Source organism: Macaca nemestrina, chromosome 4 (assembly GCF_043159975.1).
Source record: "Macaca nemestrina isolate mMacNem1 chromosome 4, mMacNem.hap1, whole genome shotgun sequence".
Lineage (NCBI taxonomy): Eukaryota > Metazoa > Chordata > Mammalia > Primates > Cercopithecidae > Macaca > Macaca nemestrina.
Genome location: NC_092128.1, coordinates 114,103,876 through 114,129,838, shown reverse-complemented (window position 1 = coordinate 114,129,838; position 25,963 = coordinate 114,103,876). Strand labels below are relative to the sequence as shown.

At 40.1% G+C, this 25,963-nt stretch overlaps 1 protein-coding gene and 1 long non-coding RNA gene across 3 annotated transcripts in view; both read right to left on the bottom strand.

Moving 5' to 3' along the window:
* Window positions 1-855: 855 nt before the first annotated feature.
* LOC105494196 (serine/threonine kinase 17a) overlaps window positions 856-25,963 on the bottom strand; it is a 44,384-nt gene continuing 19,276 nt past the window's right edge. For both annotated transcript variants that reach the window (XM_011762409.2, XM_024796676.2), the window contains exons 3-7: window positions 17,754-17,898; window positions 6,279-6,405; window positions 2,375-2,423; window positions 2,107-2,286; window positions 856-1,525 (exon numbers count right to left, since the gene is read on the bottom strand). In XM_011762409.2, the coding sequence (XP_011760711.2) occupies window positions 1,201-1,525; window positions 2,107-2,286; window positions 2,375-2,423; window positions 6,279-6,405; window positions 17,754-17,898 (826 nt within the window). In that variant the 3' untranslated portion in view covers window positions 856-1,200. The remainder of the gene's footprint in view (window positions 1,526-2,106; window positions 2,287-2,374; window positions 2,424-6,278; window positions 6,406-17,753; window positions 17,899-25,963) is intronic.
* Window positions 2,854-6,272, bottom strand: LOC139362854 (uncharacterized). Its single transcript, XR_011622337.1, has 2 exons — window positions 4,113-6,272; window positions 2,854-4,014 (listed from the first exon to the last, which is right to left on the bottom strand). It is a non-coding gene; the product is annotated as an uncharacterized lncRNA (long non-coding RNA).

The window sequence follows — 25,963 nt, the reverse complement described above, 5'->3', positions numbered from 1 at the left end:
TTCACATTTCCATTTTTTAGTTGGACTTTACTGGTCACTGTGGGGCCTAGATACACCTGAACTGTTCAATCCTAATCAAATAAAACTATTAGTACATTCTTATACATCTTTTTGGGACAAAGTACCTCCTAATGACAGAGTATCCAATGCAAATTTTTTATGGACAAAGTAAATGTTTATAAATATTTTGGCATTTTATAGCTTTTCCTAGCAGAGCTTGAGGGCTGATAAGAAACTCAGCAGAAACAGGCTCAGTGGTCGGCATGAAGACACACTGTCTCTCTCTCCGTTCTAGGGGATTTTACTCACTTTGGGACAAAAGCAATATAGTAGCATCTTTTCACTGACCAAGGTAACCAGAGTGTTGATCAGATCACACCGATACCTACAATTGGCCAAAATTAAATGAGAAGCATGGGGGGAGGTGCCAGGAAGCGGCAGGGGTACAGCACGTGAGACAGAGCAGATGCATGTGAGTGTGGTGTGATGAGGGAAGTGGCTGAAGAGCTGACACTTAAACCAGAATAATTTCAGAGGTGAAAAATTACCACCTGTCTTACTAGTGATATTGAAGAGAAAAAAAAATTAGGGTTTTTCACTGATATGTTACAAGCATTTAGGCAAAAACACAACAGAAACCAAATCAAGTCACTATAAAGCAGTAAGAAAATATTAAAAAAAGATAGTATCAAACTTTAGTGAATGTTATTCTGGGTCTCAAAAATTTAGATGTCTGCTTAAACTAAAATTTTGCCAAAAACAAATCCAAAGTGAAAAAGCAGCAATTTTAGTAAACACATTAACAAATATGCAGATATAGATACACATATGAATAATGCAAGAGATTTACAGAAATGTAGTTTTGGCACTTTTACTTGGATTTTTTAAAGAAAGTGAATACAAATATCTTTGTACACAAATTCTCATTCTGGAGAAACAGGGTGTAGAATTACAAGGTACCAACATCTCCCTTCTTAAAAATAACATTGAAATGGATAACTGTACCTGTTAAATCTCCTGGTTGGCAACTTTTAAAATGTGACTTCCACCTAACTCCACAAATTTGACAAAGTTATTTTTGTTTGTGTAAGTGATACTGGTTATCCACTTCCAGTACATGTACCATTTGGCCAGAGGTCCATAAATAATATTAACATTTTTCAATGTAGAAATCTTAAAAGTTCTAAAGGGAAATACTGCTCAGTAGATAAATTCTCCTGGAATTTCTTGTAGCAAAGGTTCCTCAAATTTAAATCGTTTGGAAATGGCCTTTTGCTCCATTTTCTCTTTTTCAGACTGTCTGCACTGTCCTAGAGTATATGAAGTAACTACAATTAACTCCTCAGTTACAATGGATTCCTCGGTTTCTGATTTGTCAGTATCTGAATTAATTTCAGGCACAGAATGACCTTCTTGGAGGGCATTTGCTTCTTCTAGTGCCTTTTCCATTCTGAAAGAAGGCTCTTGAATACTGCTCTGTGTCAACCAGGGGTGCTTTAGACATTCTTCAGCAGTGGCTCGATCCCTGTAAAGATACATGTTTTACAGTTAAGACATGTTAGAACTTCAGTTAAAATTAGAGCATAAGGTACTGTATTTATTGTATTATACTTTGGGAAGTATGACAAGTTGGCAAAAATCTTAACTGCGATTCCTGAATAAAACTATTAGTCTTGGAATTTGGGTGCAATTTCCCACAACGCTGAAAATTTTGTGAAAATGTTGAAATATTTTAAGTAAGTTATGTTTGAAACGCTCTCTTGAGAGACACCAAGAACAGATGGGAAGTATCTGCTAGAGATTAGCTGTCATTTCACTGTCAACTTCTACTAACCATGAATTATGAGTGCTGTTTACTGCCATGACACATTTGCAGTAATACAGTTTTGCTAATTAATATTTAAATCCTGTTATACCGAGGTATGGTTCACATTTTCTCAAAATATTTTCATTTTTGCCCCCTTTTCTTTCAACAGTTATATTAAGTCAAGGGTCTCACTTTTGTGTTCCCATTTTGGTGTTTTAGATGTTGAACTATTTTTGGTTGGAGGAGATTCAATAAAAAACTGACAAGATCAATATTAAACTAATAAAAGTAATACTTACTCAGGTTTCTTAACTAAAAGTGTCCTGATGAAGTCAAGAGCTGACTCAGACAAAACATCAAATTCTTCCTCAGAATAACTTAAATTCATCTGTGAGATGTTTAAGAATGTTTCTTGTTTATCATTGCCTAAGAAAGGCGATATTCCTGTAAGCATGACATATGTTAACACTCCAATGCTCCTAAATTAGAAAGAAAATGCAAGAAAAATTTAGTACCATACTCATTTCTTGAAACTAATTTGATCAATTTTTCATTAATAACTCTTACCACATATCTGTTGCCATGCTTATAGGATCGTAACTAAGAATTTCAGGAGCTAGTATCAGAAAGAGAAGAAAACATTTAGTTTTGTGGAAAAAATTCCTAATTTGCTCTTAGAGATAAAAAATTAAGCATTAGAAACTATAAGGCACTATTCAATGTTTGGGCCAAAATGAAAGGTTACCATGAATTAATATAAATTAATATAAAGCCTGACCAGATGTTTGTAATTAACTTGTTTACTTTTCACACTTCTACCCATCATTGTTGAGTCCTAGTATTTTACAAATATTTAAATATTTTAAAAACATCAAATATAAACTGACAATTTCTACGTAATCAAGCATTGTCTCTATCAGATCATGGCTTTTAAAACTTTCTCACTGCCACTGACATTTCTGCTTCTCCATTGCCCCACCCTCACCCGTGGCACTTTCTCCTCTCACCTGGGCCTTTTCAACTACTTGTCCCACCCCTCTGATCTGTTCTTTCTGTTGCAGTCAGAGTGAGCTTTTTAAAACATCTACCCATTAACAAAAAGTCAACAAGATTAAAAAAAAAATTGGGCATTCTGAGACTACAGGCATGGGACAAAGGCAACTAAGTTGCATCTATAGAAGTGAGAAAAATAATATGCTTCGAGGCTGGGTGCCCAGCACTTTGCAAGGCCAAGGCGGGAGGATCGCTTGAACCAGGAGTTCAAGACCAGCCTGGGCAACACAATAAGACTCTGTCTCTATAAAAAATAAACAAAAGCTAGCCGAGTGTCATGGTGCATTGCCTGTAGACCCAGCTACTGGGGAGGCTGAGGTGGGAGGATCACTTGAGCCTGGGAGGTAAAGGCTGCAGTGAGCCGAGACAGTGCCAGTGTACTCCAGCCTGGGTGATAGAGTGAGACCATGTCTCCAAAAAAAAAAAAAAAAAAAGAAAAGAAAAAAAAAAAGCTTTGATATAAAGTCAATTGCTGCCACACATAAACACAATAGAAAGACACTGTCAAATATGCAAGGATTCAGGAAAAATATTATAAAAATACTCCTTTAAAAAAATCTACTCAATCCAGTTAACTAAAGATAATTTTTTTTCAAAACTATACAAATAAGGAGGCTAAACTATTAATAGGCAGTCAATAAGTACTGAATCCATGGAAAAACAGATTAAAAACTAAAAAACTGTGGTAATTACAATTAAAAAAAAGGAATGAAAATGTTCTATTTCTATGAAAAAACAAAATACTCAAGGTCATGTATCTACTACTAATTTGTGACAAACCCCCATAGAATAAGTGAGTGAGATGAGGAGGTTGGAAAGGAAATGCTAGGTATGCTAATCTCCTAAATTTTGATTTCTGAAATGGTTGAGTGAGAAACAGAGGTTGTAAATGTTAAAGTTTCAAAGGAAATGACTAGGAAATTAAAAATGAAATGCATAGCATCCAAATTACCGGGGAAGAAACGGTAAAACAGAGACCACATAGCAAGACTGTGGGAGGAGGGGTGCAGAAAATACCAATAGCTTACTTTTTTGAGTGCTTATTATGTGCTGAATACTGGTTTAAGGACTTTGTACAGCAAATCCAATGAAATCCTTATAAATTCCCTATGAGGTCGGTACTATTACTAGCCCCTTTTTGTGGACAGATGAATCTGAGGTATAAAGAGATTTAAGTCAAGGTCACACAGGGCCAGAACTCAACATCAGTTTCTGTGTATATGTAAAATGACTGTGGGAAGCATAAACTCACCTCTTAAAAGGTGAGTCAGGGAAGGAAAAAGAGGAGAGTCCCTTTGTTTTTCTGTATAATGTACTTCTGAATCATTTTTAGTTTTCTTCTTTTTGGATTGAGCTTGTATTTCCATTATAATGTTTTGAGATGGGGAAAGGCTCTTGACAGAAAATGTAAAATTTACTAAGGAACAGAAAGCTCTAAAACAAATCACTAGCCTGGGCAACACAGTGAGATCCATCTTTACCAAAAAGAAAAAAAACACAACAAAAAACTGGCCCGCTGTGTTGGCACGTGCCTGTGGTCCCAGCTACTTGGGAGGCTGAGGCAGGAGGAGTTCAAGTTGGGAGCTGCAGCAAGCTATGATGGTGCCACTGCACTCCAGCCTGGTGACAGAGTGAGAGTCTCTCAAACAACAACAACAAAGAAAGCATTAAAACAAAACAAAAACCCACCCCATTCAGGGCAATAATTACTATTTTGATTTTTCAGCTCACAGACCTACATTCTTCAGTCTTGTATATTGGAGCTTACAATGGTACCCATTAATTTTGGCTAAAACACTTGGGTTGCTGCTTTCCCTAAAGAGACACTATTAAGTCACATCCCAAAAACTTACTTAGTGGTCATGATGCATATTAGTCAGCATACTGAAAATTAAGTATTCTGGCCCACTAAAATATATAAAAAATTTTAAAGGTTGTTTCTGTGCCTGTGGCATCTTTTATTACCTAATTAAGGATCTTTTTAAAAATCTCTAAATTATTTTCTGGACTATCATTGCCATACAGGTTTGTTTTCTTCAACCCTATCGCCCCTCCTCAGTCTTTCTGTGCTCTGGATACCTCTTTTCTTATAACATCCTCAGTCTTTCAAGAACTACTCACTCCTTTTACCCTCCTCTCTGAAAGGAGACCCCTCTCTCTTCATTCCCCCTCTTATAGCCTATTTGCCCACTTCACGCTTCTACTCTCAGGCAGAGAGTCTTCCCTCAGGCCCAGGCCACAGCGTTCTCCATTCCTACCACAGCCACCCTCCCTTCTCCCAGGTCTGCTGGCAGCCTAGGTGACTTCCACACTGATGTCCATGACTCAAGACAGCCTACCTTCACAGCTTTTTGATTTCCTGGTCTAAAAAATTGCCTTTCCAGCCTTACATCCAAGTCCTCATAATTACAAAGAGCTATTTCACCACTGAAATTTTAAATATTAATATTCCTTTTTTTTTTTTTTGAGACGGAGTCTCACTCTGTTGCCCAGCCTGGAGTGCAGTGGCACGATCTCGGCTCACTGCAAGCTCTGCCTCCCAGGTTCATGCCATTCTCCTGCCTCAGCCTCCCGAGTAGCTGGGACTACAGGTATGCACCATCACGCCTGGCTAATTTTTGTATTTTTAGTAGAGATGGGGTTTTGCCATGTTGGCCAGGCTGGTCTCAGATTCCTGGCCTCAACTGATCCGCCCACCTTGGCCTCCCAAAGTGCTGGGATTACAGGTGTAAGCCACTGCACCTGGCCTAAATATTAATATTCTAATCTCTGGTCACAACCTCTCAATTTCACAGCCTTATTCTATAGATACCTTTAAAAAAACATCAAACTATTAATCTTTCAAACTCCAATTTTCCTCAGTCTATCAAAGAAAGTCATAGTTGACTTCTTTGATGATACGCCTAGACCCATGGCGTATTCATCATTCAGCTGCTTTCTTGCTGCTACCTTCAATGTTTAAGCTCCTTTTTCTTTCTCCCAGAAACACTCAACCATGGATCCAACAAGATGCCCTTTCTGCTCCACACTTCTATGGAACCTCAGACTTGGCAATGCCTTCGTCAATGTTTGTTATCAACCAAAACATCCTTAAAGATCCTTACTTGTTAAATATCCTCCCACCCTCAAATAAGCTAATATCCTACTTTGTTAAGAAAATCCTGTCCTATTCATTTTAGAAGTAATCCCTACAAATTCTCTTAGCCCTGTAGTGAAGAGACAGTGAAGACATCACCAGTTTAGTATCTTACTCTTGAAAGTTTTCCATTGTAAAATGTAATCCAAAGGAATAAATCTCTGATGGTAGAATTTCAACACAGCAGACAGCTGGTTCCACTATGAGTCATGCCCCATGGACAAGTCCCCTAATGAAGGTGATGCCTAACCCCAGAGCAAAACTACTTTTATGAATACTTACCCACATATTCAGGGGTACCCATAATTTCTCGGAGCTCTTCACTGTTCTTCAATATTCTTGAAAGGCCAAAATCAACAATCTTAATGTCACCCAATGGAGATTCGCTTGTCAACAGAATATTCTGAGGCTAAAAAACAACATACCCCCACAAAAATCAATACAACTATGATTAAGGACACAAAACATGTAGCCCATAAAACATACATTTCACCTGTGAAACTGAGACTGAGGAATTTAACAGTAAACAGTCATTTGTTAAAGAAATATTTTTACAATATACTTCCTACTATGTATAAGGTAGCAGGCCTGTACTCTCTTGTATTTTCAGTCTCTTCCCCTACCCTGGCTCTTCCTCAGCATATAAACAGGTTTCTGTCCCCACCTCATGGAAACCATTCCCCATGACCCTGAATCTCCTGCAGGTAGTAGTATCTCCTACTATTCCCTCAAAACTCAGCTTCTTGAAAGCATGGTCAAGCACAATTGGTATCGTTTTCTCTGTCCAACTAAATCTCTTTTGCCCCCTCGACTGAATCTGCCTTCATTAAGGTCACAATAACTTCAATAATCAAAGACCCACCAAATCCCATCTGTGTCTTTCAGGGACTATTTTGCATGCAATGATTTCTGTAGCACTGGGCACTGTTAAGCATCCTTATATTGATGAAATTCCTCCCCGTTTTCTCCACCTTGGATCTCTTCCTTCTTCTACAGAGCCCTCACTATTTTCTCAATGTTTTCCTTCTGTCCTCCTTTTAAATATTTGTGCTGTTCAGGATCTCTCGCTGCATGGCCAACTCTTCTCCCACCACTCTGCATTCTATTTTGGAGCAATTTCATCTACTTCCAAAGCTTCAGCTGCCACTTACATACTGATGACTTCTACCCTAAGTTCTCTCCGGACTTGTGAGTGGGGACATGTGGGGTGAGGACACGTACAGTAATGGGAAAGAGCTCCCCAGAGCCACAGAATCACTGGGGTTCATATCCGTGGAGTCATTTTTACCCAAGGGAAAATAACCTAAGATACTTTCACATAAAAAGACAAGTAAATATATTATGGACTAGAATGTAAAATTCATTGAATTTTTAAAATACGAAATTTGAAAGGAAAGTTTGTGTTTGCATTATAAAGAGTCCTCACTTAATGTTTTCTGACATTAAGAATATTTCCAAAGGTAAGCTGAGAAACATTGGTAAATTACAAATACTTCACTATAACACCCAGTGTTTTAAGATTGGGTCCCTGCTTCCTTTTCAAGATTAATTTCCTGTCATGGCTCCAAAGGCAATCTGTGCCCCAAATCAAACAGTCTGTAATCCCTAAATAAGACAGCTACTCCCACATCTCATGCCTTTGCACATGTACCGCCTTTGTTCAGGATGCCCTCTCCCCTTCTCTCCCTGACAGATTTATTCTCATCCCTCATTCCATGCATGATGGGTCTCAATAAAGCACCAATTCCTCTGTAAAGCCTGCCCTGGCTTCCCCTGCTCCTTCCAGGGAGGGCTTGATGGCTGCCCCGTTCCTGCTGCACAGCATGGTGTATACAGCATGCTTACTCCATTGTTTGGTTAGCTGTTTGTTTCTGTCTCCATCACATTGGTCCCCTAGATGCACAGAATGAATGTTCACATTTCCTTTCCTTCCATTCATATTCTGCCCCTCCGTCTGACTTCTGTCCTCTCATTCCACTACAAATCACAAAATCAAGTGATATTTTTCAATGCTTTCTTCTGAACCACTCCCTTAGCAGTGTTTGACAAACCACTCCTTCCTTGTTTATATATTACTTTTCTCTTGGCTCTCACGACAAAACACTGTCCTGGCTTTCTTCCTATCTCTGGCTGCGTCTTCCATTTTCTCTGAGGGGCCACCTTCTTTTACCTGGTCCACTGGATGCTGGTTTCTCAAGGCTTGATCTTGAGGCCTTTCCTCTTTTTACTCCAAACTCTCAGCTTGCATGATCTGCACCCAAGGCTTAAATATCACCTACACCTTATGACTCACAATTTTTTTCTTTCTTTCAGACCTCTTCAACCAGCTGCTTACCTATTATCTCCCCTTTGATGTCTCAAAGGTACCTCAAATTCAACATGACCAAAAACAGACTCCTATTTTCCTTCCTAAATCATATTCTCCTTATGCCAATGACAGGTGTCTCAGTGAATGCTATGATCATCCCTCAGAACAGGAGAGAACACTAACAATCATCTTGGCCATTCCTTTCCTCCCCGCTCTTCCATTTAGCTAACATGTCACCATAGTTGATTTTAAGTACTAAATTCCAAGCATTTCTAGACTTGGCCTTTTCCTCTCCATCCACAGAAAACCAAAGCTACCTTTCTTGCTCTACTGCGATGGCCTCTTCAGTGGTTTGCTAGGATCCATTTTGCCCACACTGCAGCCAGGAGGTTCTTTTGTATTATATAAATTAGATCTGTTGTCCCCTTTCCTAAACCCTTCCACAGCCTCCCACTGCTCTTAGATAACCTCCAAACTCCTTTGCATGGTGTGCATGTCCTGAGGTCCAGCTTCTGCCGAGCTAGCTCTCCAGACTCATCATATGCCATGATACCCCTGGCTCCATGAAGATGGGTCCCACAGGACACTTTCCAGTCTCTCACACTTGCCATGCTCCCTCTCACAAGAGTGAATTTGTATATGGTACTCTCTCAGTCTAGAACACTTTTTTCCATTCTTTGCCTAGTCTCAACTTGGTGAGAAGGCCTAAGATGGCAGTGAAGCAGATTACAATTTCCATCCATGAGAGGGGCTGCAATATGAAAAAGGAAATTGAGGCATAGATGGTCCCTCTGTTTTTGAGACGGAGTCTTGCTCTTTCACCCAGGCTGGAGTGCAGTGGTGCAATCTCGGCTCACTGCAAGCTCCACCTCCTGGGTTCACACCATTCTCCTGCCTCAGCCTCCCGAGTAGCTGGGATTACAGGCGCCCACCACCACGCCCAGATAATTTTTTGTATTTTTAGTAGAGATTGAGTTTCACCGTGTTAGCCAGGATGGTATCCATCTCCTGACCTTGTGATCCACCCGTCTCGGCCTCCCAAAGTGCTGGGATTACAGGCGTGAGCCACCGCACCCAGCCAGATGGTCCCTCTTTTTAAAAAGGATCTTACCTTCTACCCAACCACCCATCCTACCCTTTTCTATTATGAAAATGCCTGTAAGTTTATCAGGCTGAATTCAAAGAATGGGAAGAATCTACAGCTTCATGAGCACAGAAACCACAGTACTGATTAATCTTTTATCACTGTGATCAGTGCCAGCCACACATTAATATTGTTGGGTGAATGAATGGGAGAAACATAACTAAAAAAATTAAGAGGGTGTCTATTTTGTGTCAGGACTGGTAGTAGTATAAATATAAGGAATAAGAACACCCTACTGTCAGAGTTTATAATCAAGAGAAAATAGACGGACCTGCCAGGCTCAAGTCACTCCTCTGTGAATTGCACTGTGAGAGCAATATATACAAAGTACTCAGGCGATAAATATATCAGAGTGATTAATTCTGCCCTGGAAAATTACAGAGGAGCTATGTGAGCAGACCCTGAAGGGTAAAAAGATTTCCTCATTTATTCAACAAATATTTACTGATTGCCTAATGAGGTAGGCCCTGGAGAAATAACAGAAAACAAGACACAAGTCCTCTCTTTTGGAGCCCTGCATCTTAATGGAGACAAATAAATACACCTTGGGTCGCTTTAAGCACTATGGGGAACTCAAAGCAGGGTGATGGGCGAGAGGGGTTGCCTGGGGTGTGTGCACGGGCATGCTATCTTTAGGGGAGTCAGAGAAGGCCTTTCTAAGAAGGCAACCTGAAGGAGGAGAGGATGATGTTAAAAAAGAGCCAGTCACGGCTCAGTGTCCTGGAGGGGTTGGGGTAAACAGGAGGCATTCCAGGCAGAGGGAAGAGCAAGTATAGAGGCCGTACTGCTGTGGAGCATCTGCAGGAAATCCTGTGTGGCTGGAGGACAGCACAAGGCAAAAGGGGTATGAGTGGTAGGAGGCATGAGGTTGGAAAGGAAATGGCTAGGAGATCACAGGGCTTTGTAGGCTATTCTGGAGTAAATGGCAGAAGGCAGGCCACATTTTCTTTGTTAATTAGCTTCTAGCTAATTCTTCAGGAAAAAAAACACCTATGTAGCATCATGACTATGAGTCCTCAGACTTTTCAAGGCAATTTTAATTTTAGTACGTTAATAAAATACTATAGTACAACAAAAGGGCTGGGCGCAGTGGCTCATGTCTTTAATTCCAGCAATTTGGGAGGCCGAGGTGAGTGGACTGTTTGAGCTTAGGAGCCTGGGCAACATGATGAAAACCTGTCTCCATCAAAAATACAAAAAATTAGCCAGGCTTGGTGGTGTACATCTGTAGTCCCAGCTACTTGGAGGCTGAGGTGGGAGGATCACTTGAGCCTGGGAGGCAGAGGTTGCAGTGAGCCGAGATAGTGCCACTGCACCCCAATCTGGGTAACAGAGTAAGACCCTGTCAAAATCAAAAAACAAAACAAAACAAAAAAACTATAGTAATTTTTTGATGACCACAAAATGTCAATTATTCAGGCAAATTCGATAGGAGGGGTTTGGTTCAGTGACACATATTCATAATTGAATGTTTTGCCCTTTCTAGTGCACACAAAATGCCAAGTGAAATACTGCTAGGGAAAATCTTCACCAAATCTTGAGATATTCTTGTGATTAGTAAACATGTACATTATATGAATGTTCTTAAATACCATTTGTTCCCTTAAAATAGTTTAAATGTTTTTCCCTTTTATGTGTGTACACTTTATATCCCCTGAGAAATGCTTTCTTTAGTTACTACGCAAAAACTAATTGGTTCGGTGGTAATGTTGTAAATCCTAAATTAGTGTGATCAAATTATTAAAATCTTATTGTATGAGACGCCTAGGCCCTGTTACATGCATCTGTGATACACCAGTGTGACAGACTTTCTAAAAATGAAGTTAAACAACTGAGAGAGAGGTTGCTAGAAAAAACACATTTCTCATAAAATCAGAGCTATTTCAGGGGATTTCAGTTAATATTTATTATGTGGCCTTTACCAACTGTGCCCTACTTTGACCACAGGGCTCTTTTTAAAAATAGACTTTGCTCCTCTGAATAAAATATATGTACAATTACAGGACTATAATCTCTGTCTCTTCTTTGATAGTGAAATGTATCTACTTCCAATAAGCTGAAATACATGTCCTGAAAACAAAGCTAAGTACCTCAGCATTTACAATTTAGTTAAACTTCCTTTCTAGGGAATCCAGTTCATGATAAAGAAGTTGTGGCACATAAAACCTAGTTCTATTTAAAATGTATGAATCCCAGGTAGTAAGGGAGAGAAAGAAGCAAGGTCAATCAGTAGAGAGGTGATGACAGTGGAATAAGCAGAAAACCTGCAGACGGTCCTTAAATAGTGGTGGCTGTAGGGAAGTCTTTTATTTATCTCGGTATCTTCATCTTTGTACATAATCCATTTAACGTTTACTGAACAATCACCACTGGAGAAGATTTAGTGGCTAAGATCATTGTAAAGTTGAGGTTAACCTGCTCAATAAGGCTTAGGGTATTATGGACAGGGTTTTAAGGAACATTTTATCAGGCAATTAAAGTTCTAGTACATTAACTATTAAAACCCAGGTTAGAGTAGAGAAATAGGTAAATAATCCTGTCTAAATTAATTTGGGGGACTGTTTAGAAATGTTTTTGTTACCCCTACTTTCAAGTAATATACTGATGCTTAAATTTAAATCTCATACGGAAAGTCCCAGCTTCTGGCCACTTTTTTTGAAATTAAGTTTTAGAAATTAAGGTTTTAATTAAAAAAAAAAGTTTTTGAGACAGGATCTCATTCTGTTCCCCAGGCTGGAATGCAGGGGTGCAATCTCAGCTCACTGCAGACTCGAACTCCTGAGCTCAGGCAATCCTCCTGCCTCAGCTTCCTCCGTAGCTGGGACTATAGGCACATGCCACCATGGCTGGCTGAGTTTTTAATTTTTTGTAGAGACGAGGTCTCGCTATGTTGCCTGGGCTGGTCTCAAACTCCTGGGCTCAAGTGGTCCTTCTACCTCAGCCTCCCGAAGTGCTGGGATTACAGGTGTGAGCCACCACACCTGGCCTTCTTCTAGTCCACTTTTAACCATGAGCATAACTGGGTGGAAAAATTAAGTGATAGAATCCTAGTATAGTTGTCCCTTGGTATCTGGTGGGGATTGGTCCAGGGACTCCTTGCAGATACGAAAATTTGTGATGCTCAAGTCCCTGAGAGGAAGTGGTGTAGTATTTGCATATAACCTAAGCATATCCTCCTGTAAACTTTAAATCATCTCTAGGTTACTCAGAATAGCTATTATAATGCCACACATCACCTCATTTGTATGGATTCAATGAAATACTTGGTGGGGGGCCAATTCAAGGTTAGCTTTTTGGAACTTTGTGGAATTTTTTTCCCCCTGAATATTTTCAACCTGTGGTTGGTTGAATCCATGGATGCAGAGGGTTGACTGTACTAACACTCCTGAAAGACTGAACCAGTACACCACCATTTGAAGAAAAAAGAGCAATGGATTTTAAGACCAGATTTCTTTGTGCTATTTTTGGTCAGTCCTCCCTCCCTTGGACAGGACTAAAACCAGGTCACTCTATTGAATGACTAATTCACCAAATTATTGAGACTGTTTTGGTACTTTTAGTTGGTTTTGTTCTGACTTTGCCAGAGTTGTTGTTTCTCAGATTTGCAGTTTCTGCAACATTTTATATATTTAATGAATGGGCTTTCTCTTAATCATGGTTGTCTTTTCTATTTTTGTGGATTTATGGACTCATACTTTTACAGACTCCTAAATCTGTATCTGCTACTCCCTCACCCACCCCAAGAACTTTCCCAGCTCAATTTAAGATATTTGGCTGAGAGTCTTCAGTGAATCAGTCTTTTGGCAAATTGATCATTCAGGTTCTGCACCAAAGCCAAACAGTGTATTTCCCATAGTGTCAATTATATCCTTAAAAGAAGCAACTATAATAGTTATTTTAACTTCCAACTAACTTCTGTCACAGGGACAGGAGTTTCCCATTTTAACCAGCATGGAGACTAAATAGCTTAATAATTCAAAATTACCATATATATTGGGATTATCAGTTTTTAGAGAATGAAAACATAGTATATTTAGCTTTGAGGCAATGTGGGAAAATAATTTCTTAAAAAATAGCCTAGTCTTTCAAGCTCTTCTAGAGACCAAGAGTCAACATTATGAGCACACACTGTCGAAGACAGAGGACAGCAGACTCACTTCGTCCAGACTCACAGAGGCCAACTGGAAAGACCTTTTAGTAGAAATCACTCTCGCCTGCATAGCTGCCATACCAACCCATCTCTGTCCTCTCCCTCCAGTAGCTGACTCACAGACATGTCTGACTGCACATGGAGGGGCAAAAAGGCAGAAGGAAGGCTGAGAACCCTTTGGACCACTTTGTCTTCTACTTCCTTTGGGTCGAGGAAACATGGAGAGTCCAGTTTTCAACATCAAAGGCCCATCATCATCATCAAGGCCTCTACTGAATCTGGAAAGAATTCTACACCAAGTGTATTAGAGAGAAAGGAATATGATACTGAATGTACTGAGGAGAAAGGGATATAATTTCCTTGTGTAAACACACACTTAAAGTTGGTATTCAAGAACTTAATATTCACCTTTGATACTCTCAAGTGACATCAAAGATCCATGACACATGGTGTTGACAACCTGTTTGACTTGCTGCTTAATTAGTTCTTGAATAGTCACAGGTTGAACTGTCATAAGCTGAAAGCTCATTTCCTATAGGTGCAATGCTATTTAAATTGGGGTTCTGTTCCTGGAAGTCCATCATAAGACTAGTAAAACATCATTAAAAAATAAAACAGATACACGATTTTGCAAAGTTAAGAGTATAAAACCAAACATGAAAGAAGTTACAGCATAAACATTTATTTTGGGAATTCCTCTGCATGGCTAATACTGAGGCTTCTTAAAGTATCAGCCCAGTGAAAGTCTCTACTGCAGAGACCATCTCTTCCTTGTAAATGTTCCTGAGGGAAGCAAGGTGGAAATTTCTTGCAGCGAGGATCTTTGAACTTCTTATGCATATGACAGACTGAAGGGGAAAAGCGAAGTCCCCACCCAAGCTGTGAAAGGTTTTAACTAGTTAACCTTGAGCATTAACATCAGGCCACCTCAGCATGTGGGTGTGCACATGTCCACACTCGCTTTCAAAAAATGCCACTGTATACCATGTGGCTACTGGGTCCTTAGTGTCCATTTTAGCCATGGTATTAAAAAATTAATATCTTTGAAAAAAGATAAATGTGTATAAAATGAATTTACATAGGCATCTTTCAAAAGAGAACAAGAAAACTTCCAGATTGTTTTCTTTTCCCTGTATTTTTCTGTAGGAAACCAGCAAATTTTTCTGTAGGAAACTAGTATTTAAAAAGAAACTACCTTTCCACCTAAATTCAAAAGGGACATTATCAAGTTTGCTTTAGAAGTCAACCTCCAGATTACATACACTGTATCCTCTTTTTTTTGTTTTGAGATGGAGTTTCGTTCTGTCAGCTGGGCTGGAGTGCAGTGGCGCAATCTCGGCTCACTGCAACCATCATCTCCCGGGTTCAAGCAATTCTCCTGTCTCAGCCTCCCAAGGAGCTGGGATTACAGGTGCCTGCTACCACTCCCAGCTAATTTTTGTATTTTTAGTAGAGATGGGGTTTCACCATGTTGGCCATGCTGCTCTTGAACTCCTAACCTCAAGTGATCTGCCCTCCTTGACCTCCCAAAGTGCTGGGATTACAGGCATAAGCCACCGCGCCCAGTCTGTACACTCCTTCTTGAGAGTGTGCCTTCATGCAATAAAAATTAGGCAGTTATTTATACAGTATTAAATATGTACATATATGAATTTATATTTATATAGTATGACTCTATCTATATAAATAAACAAAGGTATTATGGAATGTGCCATATAGCAGTTTTTATTTTTTTTTGAGACGAAGTCTCGCTCTGTTGCCTAGGTTAGAGTGCAATGGTGCAATCTCAGCTCACTGCAACCTCCACCTCCCGGATGCAAGCCATTCTCCCCACTTCAGCCTCTGGAGTAGCTGAGACTATAGGTGTGCACCAGCATACCTAGCTAACTTTTTGTATTTTTAGTAGAGATGGGATTTCACCATGTTGGCCAGGCTGGTCTTGAATTCCTGACCTCAAGTGATCTGCCCAGCTCAGCCTCCCAAAGTGCTGGGATTACAGGCATGAGCCACCACAACTGGCCATATAGCAATTCTTTTTTTCTTTTTTTTTTTTGAGACATCGTCTCACTCTATCACCCAGGCTGGAGTGCAGTGGCACGATCGCGACTCACTGCTAGCTCTGCCTCCCAGGTTCACACCATTCTCCTGCCTCAGCCTCCTGAGTCGCTGGGACAACAGGCTCCTGCCACCACGCCCGGCTAATTTTTTTGTATTTTTAGTAGAGACAGGATTTCACCGTGTTAGCCAGGATGGTCTCGATCTCCTGACCTCATGATCCACCTGCCTCAGCCTCCCAAAGTGCTGGGATTACAGGCATGAGCCACCACACCCGGCCCTGGCCATACAGCAATTCTGGCCTGAAGTTTAAGCATCACTTTGCCCTACCTTGAATCTGAAACTTTAGGGTTGTGGCCTAGCAATTTATTTTAACGAGCCCTTCCAGGTGATTCTGATTCACGTCTGGGTCAGAGAACACTGCCATAAAGCATCTACTTTCTGCTAGAGGGGATATTATAGCAGATGTCAATCGTGGTGTGAGATGACCCTGCAGTTCACAATGGGAAAGTTTTTTTGGGGTCAGTCTAGAGGCTTCAGCCTTCTCAGGTTACCATCCTTCCTAACCCTATTTCCTCTCGCCAGTAAGGCCATCTTTGTAAATGGAATAAACACTAGGAACTAGGGTCGCTGCGGCATTGAGGACTGTTTCATTTTCCCACAGTTTCACCTGGACTTGATATGAAAGTAACCATCAGAAAATCAACAGAAATCTTAAACTTACTGAAAGCTCATTTCCTATAGGTGCAATGCTATTTAAATTGGGGTTCTGTTCCTGGAAGTCCATCATAAGACCAGTAAAACATCATTAAAAAATAAAACAGATACACGATTTTGCAAAGTTAAGAGTGTAAAACCAAACATGAAAGAAGCTACAGCATAAATATTTATTTTGGGAATTCCTCTGCATGGCTAATACTGCCATGCAGACACCTGCAGGAGTATACTAAGAATAATCATAGTGGACCTTTACGGTCTCCTGGGCATCCCATTCTCTGTTCTTTCAGAAAAAGAACTGGTTTGAGAATCCATCCCTTCTCCACTCAGTCCGCGTAAAGGTTAGGATGGTAGAAAGGGTTATACCTCCAGAGTTGGAGCCTATGACACTGATGACACTGGCATGGCAAGCCAAAGCCCTACACCCATCAGCACACTTATTAGTTCCAGATTGATCTACGCTGGTGTAATCAGAGTGAATCTCAGAACTTTGGACAGAGCTGTAAGTAGAGACTGACTTTCGTGTTGTCTCCGGGTAGTTGCAAGGCTGAACAGCAGCATCTACTTTATTACCATCTTATTGTCATTCAAAGAAGGCAGAGCTGAATGCTGGAGAAAAACTGAGTACTAGCAACAGTTTTTGAGCCCTGAATATTGTCATAACTGAAGCTAGAATTATCTCTGGACTTGTTTGCCACTAAAATTTCCTTGTTTTGCTTACCCTGGTTTCAGTTGGCATCTTGATCACTTGAAAGGAACATCACTGATATACCGTCCTTTGTTTTTCCTTCCTTCCTCTTCTCTGCCTTTGACAATTTTAAATTAGAAATCTACCTGCTTTAATCTCTTTAATTTTCTCATTTATTTACTGCTGCCTATTTTCCAAAACACTGTTTCTCGAATATTCCTGGCTCAAAAATCATCTATGTCTTTATGACATATGAAACCCCTAGAATCCAGCCTTTTCCCAGCTTTTAATATCTCCTAATTGATCTCTCAATTCCAGTGAAATGATTCCATTTATTTTTTTCCCAAACACATCACAAATATTCCTGACTCTTGTGAGGTAATTTTCTCTTACTCTTCTCAACTTACCTAAATCCTAACTTTTCAAAAGATCTAGCTCAAGTTCTATCTTGTCATATTCTGAGTTCCTTTCTTTGGCATTGTATTATTATGTATCTTTTCATGTACACACATGTGCCTTATCTCCCTGATAAAACTAACTGGCTAGAGGATAGGAGTAAAGACTCAATTCTAATATCCTTGTTAGCTAATAATACACAAACATGAAATATGTTTGAATAAATCACTGTTAAATATTTTATGTCTTGAATGTCATTCTTTAGCAATCTCAAAATTGTAAAGTAATTTGAACCTTACCTTCAAATCAAGATGAACTACATCATGAGTGTGTAAAAAGTGAACACCTTCTAGAATCTGTCGCATAAGTCTCTGAACATCTTTTTCTTTAAAGGCTTCCTCTCTGTCTGCAACACACTGGTCAAAGATTTCACCCCCAGCAGCACTAGAGAAGGGCAAAATTAAAGTAATATATGACTCATAAGAAATGGCAAACACTTACACCAAAACTACAAAGTAAATTAATTACAGTCTGGCAGTAACGGTATACCTTTTCAAAAAAATGTATTTTTATTTTGAAAAATAGAGACGGGACCTCACTATGGTGCCCACTATGTCTCAAACTCCTGTGCTCAAGCGATCCTCCCACTTTACAGGTATAAGCCATCGTACCCAGCCTGTATAACTGTTAGTATGGATTTGACAACCTGAATCAAAACACAGTATAGGCTGAGCCAACTCAGTCCCAAGCAGCTCGAGATGCACCACAATGTAATGTACAGTTTACTAAGCACTCTGCACATATAGGCCACAATTTGCTGATAAAAGAACTTTGTTCCTCAATTGAAATAAAGAACTGCATTTTGGCTGAAACAGTTTCTTAATCGCAGTTTATTGTCATCTGAGTCCCTCAGCCCATTACTATCAATTTACATAAATACAAGGATTTCTTTACCTAAATTTTAAGAGCAATTAGTCTCTTTACACATAAAGTTACCCATTCTTGCTTTTTATTCTTTTTCTTTTTTTTTTTGAGACGGAGTCTTGCTCTGTCACCAGGCTGGAGTGCAGTGGCGTGATCTCGGCTCACTGCAACCTCCGCCTCCCGGGTTCAAGCGATTCTCCTGCCTCAGCCTCCTGAGTAGCTGGGACTTCAGGCATGCACCACAACGCCTGGCTAATTTTTTTGTATTTTAGTAGAGACGGAGTTTCACCAGGTGGGCCAGGATGGTCTCGATCTCCTTGACCTTGTGAGCCACCCGCCTTGGGCTCTCAAAGTGCTGGGATTACAGGCATGAGCCACCACGCCCGGCCCCATTCTTGCTTTAACAAATGATTCCCTCTTGGTTTTCTCAACAATTTAAGTAGTTTACATAAGCACAAAATATACTGCTAACTACAGTTTTGTGAAAATGTTCAAGTATGTATTTCAAATATAGACTATTATAAGAAAATTGAGGCCAGGCACAGTGGCTCATGCCTGTAATCCCAGCACCTTGGGAGGCTGAGGCAGGCGGATCACCTGAGATCAGGAATTCGAGATCAGCCTGACCAACATGGAGAAGCCCCGTCTCTACTAAAAATACAAAATTAGCCAGGCATGGTAGCATATGCCTGTAATCCCAGCTCCTCAGGAGGCTGAGGCAGGAGAATCACTTGAACCTGGGAGGCAGAGGTTGCGATAAACCGAGATCACACCATTGCACTCCAGCCTGGGCAACAAGAACAAAATTCCATCTCAAAAGAAAAAAAAAAAAAAAAAAGAGAGACTATATTCCTCTCGGTACAACATATAATCATATAACCCTGTTTAACTGTGGATTTTACCCATTAACTAAACTAAATACCATATTAACTAATATCACTAAATGGGATCTCACTAAAGAACAATCTGAGATGTTAAAAGCATCTCTCTAGTAAATATAATATTAACTATTTTACATAAAGTACTTTCCTTCACATGGAAGCTAAAGAAGCCCTATAATAGCTTTGCTTTTTCTATCTTTAACTACAGCAACATTACTTTTTAACCAAAAAATTTCACTGGGAAATTAATTAAAAGACTGTTAACAAAGTTTTGCACAAAAACTACTTTTACAAAAAAACATTTAGAACTTTAAAATTTCAACTTTCTAGTGGTCCTTAGAAAGTTATGAGATGATTATCTTTTGACCAACATTATTCAGAGCTATATAACTGATGTTTAGAAGCTAACAGTAACTGAGTTTCCCTAGCTGCCTGTACCTTGGCTGTATCATAGCTTCCCGCCTCAGACCAAACACTGTTTTTTCTATCTAAACTAGCATTTCCATTTCTGTCCTGCTCTGAGGCCCAGTTTGGATCTTCACTTTCTCATTATTCAAATTCAACAAACCATCAAATACGTTAGGCCCTATATTCCGTCCTAGAGATAGAAAGATAATTACAAATAAGTATGTCTGGTCCTTCAAGCTCTAGTGGGGAAGAGAAAAATGAAAGATATTTAAATAACAAATACATATGCATTTATATGTGAAATTATATATTAAATGACTTGATAACTAAGCAATTGAGCAATTAATTGGAAAGGAAGTAGAAAAACAATCTTGGAAAGATGACATTTATTCTGAACTTGAAAGATTACTAGGAGTCCACTAGATGAAATGCTAACAGCACATCCCAGATAGAGGGAGCACATGTGTGACGGCACATTGTGTAAAAAATACATGGTACACTCATTAAAGGGCAAGTTTCTACTCCCCCATCCAACCAAATGGTATGGCATTTGCCCTCTGGCTATAAACAACTAGAAAATTAAAGCGTATGAATCAACTATTTCAGGCATTAGAACAACAGGTATAGGACCAGGAGCTGTGAGAAGAGGTTAAGCCCTCTAATCTTCCTACTTGGTAACAATATATGGATAGTGGTACAGGGTAGGGGAGGAACCCAAGCAGAAGCAGCATGCAGCAGCCTTGCTAAGCTGAGAAGACAAACTCGGAGTTTGGCAAGGCTAAGAGAGCTGGAATTGGCAGGTGAGTACCAGAGAGGAGGGAGCTACAGAGAGAGATCTGTTCAACAGTATTTTTAAGTCTTAGACAAAATAACTCTGGAAAATCATAAGGCTGAGAAATTCCCAGTGTTCACAGAGAATAGGGTAAGACATTTGAATTTTGTCAAGTTGGAGTAGAAAAGCCACTCTAAACACTGGGGCAATGAACAGACTCCTTTGGGAGGGCCATCCTTCGTATTAAGGCTAACCTAGTTCTAGGTCTGTCCTAACCAAGCTGATCCACAAGTAATTTAAATGACTGCCAAAACAAACGTCACCATTCTTTAGTGGGATAAAATCTACTTAACCCTGCAACATTCCAAATGTACGTCATTTTACCAAAAATTTCTAGATATCTGAAAATGCCACAAATTACAATTCACAACCAATAGGAAAAATAATAAAAGCAGATCCAGAAATGACAGAGATGATGGAACTGGCAGATAAGGACCTTAAAACCGGCATTATAAAGATGCGCAAAGATTTAAAGTAAAATATGAACATAATCATGTAAGAGATGGAGGTTATGAAAAGAACCAAAAAGAACTTTCACAGGTGAAAAATACAGTATCTGAAACGAAAAACCCATTGGATAGTCTTTATAGCAGATCAGACACTGCAGAAGAATCAGTGAATTTTAAAACACAGGAAAATAAGCTGTCTATGTGAAGCACAGAGAGAGAGGGAGGGAAAAGACTGAACAAAACAAACAGGATCCCAGGGACCTATGGGACAGCATCAAGCCGTTTAATACACTGTAGGAATAAGAGAAGAGAGGTAGGGGTAGGAAAATATTAGAAAACATAATAGCTGAAAAATTTCCAAATCTGATAAAAACTAACTATAAACAAAAAAATTTAAGTAGATCAATGAACTCCAAGCAAGATAAATACAAATAAAACCAAGGCACCATACTCAAATTGCTAAAAACAAGTGAGAAAGAGGAAAATCTTTAAAAAGGCACATTTATGGCCGGGTGCGGTGGCTCACGCCTGTAATCCCAGCACTTTGGGAGGCCAAGGCGGGTGGATCACGAGGTTAGGAGACTGAGACCATCCTGGCTAACAAGGTGAAACCCTATCTCTACTAAAAATACAAAAAATTAGCTGGGCATGGTGGTGGGCGCCTGTAGTCCCAGCTACTGGGGAGACTGAGGCAGGAGAATGGTGTGAACCCAGGAGGCGGAGCTTGCAGTGAGCAGAGATTGTGCCACTGCACTCCAGCCTGGGCAACAGAGCCAGACTCTGTCTCAAAAAAAAAAAAAAAAAAAAGGCACATTCATAGGTGAATCAAGGTAAGAATGATCACAGACTTCTTGTCGTGAATAATGCAGGGAAGATGACAATGCAATGACAAAAAAAGAAGTGTGCCGAGAATGTAGGGTAAGGTAGAAAAGGACTAAAAGGAGATGAGGTAGAACAGAAGTCAGGGAGATGAGCACAGGATGAGGGCAAAACAACTAAAAAAATTCAGAGTAAGGCAATGATGGGCTAATATATACTGTGAAATGCCTCCTCCTCCAGGAAGCACTCCCTAACCTCCCAGGCAGAGTAAAGGAGCACAGTATATGGATAAAAGCAGAAGCTTTGGAATCTCATACTCCTGGACTAAATTCTGGCTCTGCTATTTGTAATATAGCACAACCTAAGGTTGATTTTTTTTTCTGAGTGTTTTCTTATATATAAAATTGTGTTCTAAAATTTATGAACAGTGTAAATAAAGCATATAAATAATATATATGAAGCTGGAAGACAGCATAGCACGTGGCACATAGTAAATGCTTAATACATTTTGACTATTATACTCTAGTTCACACAACAACTAGTAAGAACTCCTGGTAAATCATCAACATTGCTGCAATCATTTATAGGCTGAATATCCCTTCTCTTAAATGTTTGGGACCAGAAACGTTCGGGATTTACATTTTGAAATATTAGCATATACATAAATGAGCTATATTGGGGGAGGGGACCCAAGTCTAAACACACAATACATTTATATTTCATATGCAACTTACATAGCCTGAAGGTAATTTTATACAATATTTTAAATAATTTTGTGCATGAAACAAAGTTTGTGTACACCGAACCATCAGAAAGTGAAGGTGCCACTCTCAGCCACCATGTGGAATCACAGCGAGTTTACACTTATGCACACCTGCTGCATTAGCCCAGCCCCTAGCATAGTTATTCTATCCTTAGCATCCTTAATTCCTGTAAAGGTGATCTCATCAGCTGTGGTCAGCAACTTTCTGGGATAATATATGAGGTCAGATGTGGAATTTTCTACTGTGGCATCATATTAGTGCTCAAAAGTTTCAAACTTTGGGACATTTCATTTCCAGGTTAAGAATGCTCAACCTCCATATCTATTTCCTTTGCTAGACTTTTAGCACCTGGAGATAAGGGGCTATGTTTTTTCACTTTTTATATTATCAGTACCTATTAGTATCTAGTGCACATGGCAGGTGCTTCAAGAATGATTAACTGATGCAGTGATCATAACCTGCCTGTTTCCATAACAACAATATATTGATGTGGCTGAGAATTTTGATATCTCAGTATCCAGAGCATATCTCTAAGACTTCCTCTTCAGACTAAAAGTAGAACATGAAATTTTTTGACCAAATCATACTGATTTTTGTTCTAAAAAAACCTGATCATCAAAGAAACAGAAGCCACCAAAAGTTTCTAAGCAAGGGAATAATATCACCAAATCTGTTTTTATTACCTATCTAACAGTAGCAGGAGGGATTTCCCAGGATTGAAACCAGGGTGACCAGCTGAAAAGCTACTGGAGAGGTTTAAGTAGAAGACTTGGTAATTCATTATACTGTACATGAGTGTTAAAGAGAATAAAGGAATTAAGGATAACTTCAAGGTTTCTAGCTTGAGCAATGAAACAGATGGGGATACTAAACAAAAGAAAAACAGGCCTTAATAGGGTAATGCAGGAGTACTGATATTGACTGCTACTGACTGCACTGATACTGATATATTGACTAATAATGATCTGCAGTTGGACACATGTATATGCAACAGGCAGCTGGAGCTTAAGAAAGGGGCTGAGGAGACTGGGCGAGAGAGCGACACTCCAAGATGGCCGAATAGGAACAGCTCCAGTCTACAGCTCCCAGTGTGAGCAACGCAAAAGACAGGTGATTTCTGCATTTCTAACTGAGGTACCAGGTTCATCTCACTGGGGCTTGTCAACAGTGAGTGCAGCCTACCGAGCGTGAGCCGAAGCAGCGCGAGGCATCGCTTCACCCAGGAAGCGCGAGGGGTCCGGGAATTCCCTTTCCTAGCCAAGGGAAGCTGTGACAGACAGCACCTGGAAAATCAGGTCACTCCTACCCTAATACTGCACTTTTCCAATGGTCTTAGCAAGCAGCACACCAGCAGATTATATCCCATGCCGGGATTGGAAGGTCCCACGCTCATGGAGCCTCGCTCATTGCTAGCACAGCAGTCTAAGATCAAATTGCAAGATGGCAGCGAGGCTGGGGGAGGGGTGACTGCCATTGCTAAGGCTTGAGTAGGTAAACAAAGCTGCCAGGAAGCTCAAACTGGGTGGAGCCCACCGCAGCTCAAGGAGGTCTGCCTGCCTCTGTAGACTCCACCTCTGGGGGCAGGGCATAGTCGAACAAAAGGCAGCAGAAACCTCTGCACACTTAAATGTCCCTGTCTGACAGCTCTGAAGAAAGCAGTGGCTCTCCCAGCACGGAGTTTGAGATCTGAGAACGGACAGACTGCCTCCTCAAGTGGGTCCCTGATCCCTGAGTAGCCTAACTGGGAGGCACGCCCCCAAGAAGGGGCAGACTGACACCTCACACAGCCAGATACCCCTCTGAGACGAAGCTTCCAGAGGAATGATCAGGCAGCAACATTTGCTGTTCAGCAATATTTGCTGTTCTGCAGCCTCTGCTGCTGATACCCAGGCAAACAGGGTCTGGAGTGGACCTCCAGCAAACTCCAACAGACCTGCAGCTGAGAGTCCTGACTGTCAGAAGGAAAACTAACAAACAGAAATGACATCCACACCAAAACCCCATCTGTACGTCACCATCGTCAAAGACCAAAGGTAGATAAAATCACAAAGATGGGGGAAAAACAGAGCAGAAAAGCTGAAAATTCTAATAATCAGAGTGCCTCTCCCCCTCCAAAGGAACGCAGCTCCTCACCAGCAACGGAACAAAGCTGGACGGAGAATGACTTTGACGAGTTGAGAGAAGAAGGCTTCAGACGATCAAACTTCTCCAAGCTAAAGGAGAAAGTTCGAACCCATTGCGAAGAAACTAAAAACCTTGAAAAAAGATTAGACGAATGGCTAACTAGAATAACCAGTGTAGAGAAGTCCTTAAATGACCTGATGGAGCTGAAAACCATGGCATGAGAACTACGTGACGAATGCACAAGCTTCAGTAGCCGATTCGATCAACTGGAAGAAAGGGTATCAGTGACTGAAGATCAGATGAATGAAATGAAGTGAGAAGAGAAGTTTGGAGAAAAAAGAGTAAAAAGAAACGAACAAAGCCTCCAAGAAATATGGGACTATGTGAAAAGATCAAATCTATGTCTGATTGGTGTACCTGAAAGTGACGGGGAGAATGGAACCAAGTTGGAAAACACTCTGCAGGATATTATCCAGGAGAACTTCCCCAACTTAGCAAGGCAGGCCAACATTCAAATTCAGGAAATACAGAGAACGCCACAAAGATACAAAGATACTCCTCGAGAAGAGCAACTCCAAGACACATAATTGTCAGATTCACCAAAGTTGAAATGAAGGAAAAAAAAAATGTTAACGGCAGTCAGAGAGAAAGGTTGGGTTACCCACAAAGGGAAGCCCATCAGACTAACAGCGGATTTCTCAGCAGAAACTCTACAAGCCAGAAGAGAGTGGGGGCCAATATTCAACATTCTTAAAGAAAAGAATTTTCAACCCAGAATTTCATATCCAGCCAAACTAAGCTTCATAAGTGAAGGAGAAGAAAGGGGCTGAGGTTGGAAACAAAGATTTGGAAATATCCAGCATGTAAATGATAGCTGAAGTCACAAAAATAGATTTTATCATCCAGGGTAAATGTATAAAACATAAATATATGACATCAGTAACGCTGATGGAACTGTGGGGAACACTTACATTTATATAGTAGAAAAGGATAAAAGGTTCTGAGAGGAGGAGGAGATTTTTAAAAAATAGGGCTGTGAAAGCTAAGGAAGAACATGATTTCAAGAAAGAAAGGATAATATCAAGTGTTTAAAGAGAGCAAGAACTGGAATGAATACTAAAACGAGGAGACTAATTTTGGCACACAGGACTGGTGACCTCATCAAAGTATCAGAAGAGCAGATGGCATTAGATTAAAAAGTGAATGGAGTATTGGCCCATGAACAGATGAGTGGATCAATGAAGTAGAACAAAACTGTAAGGTGAGGAATGCTGTAAATTCAGCCTATTCTTTTAAGAAGTATAGCAG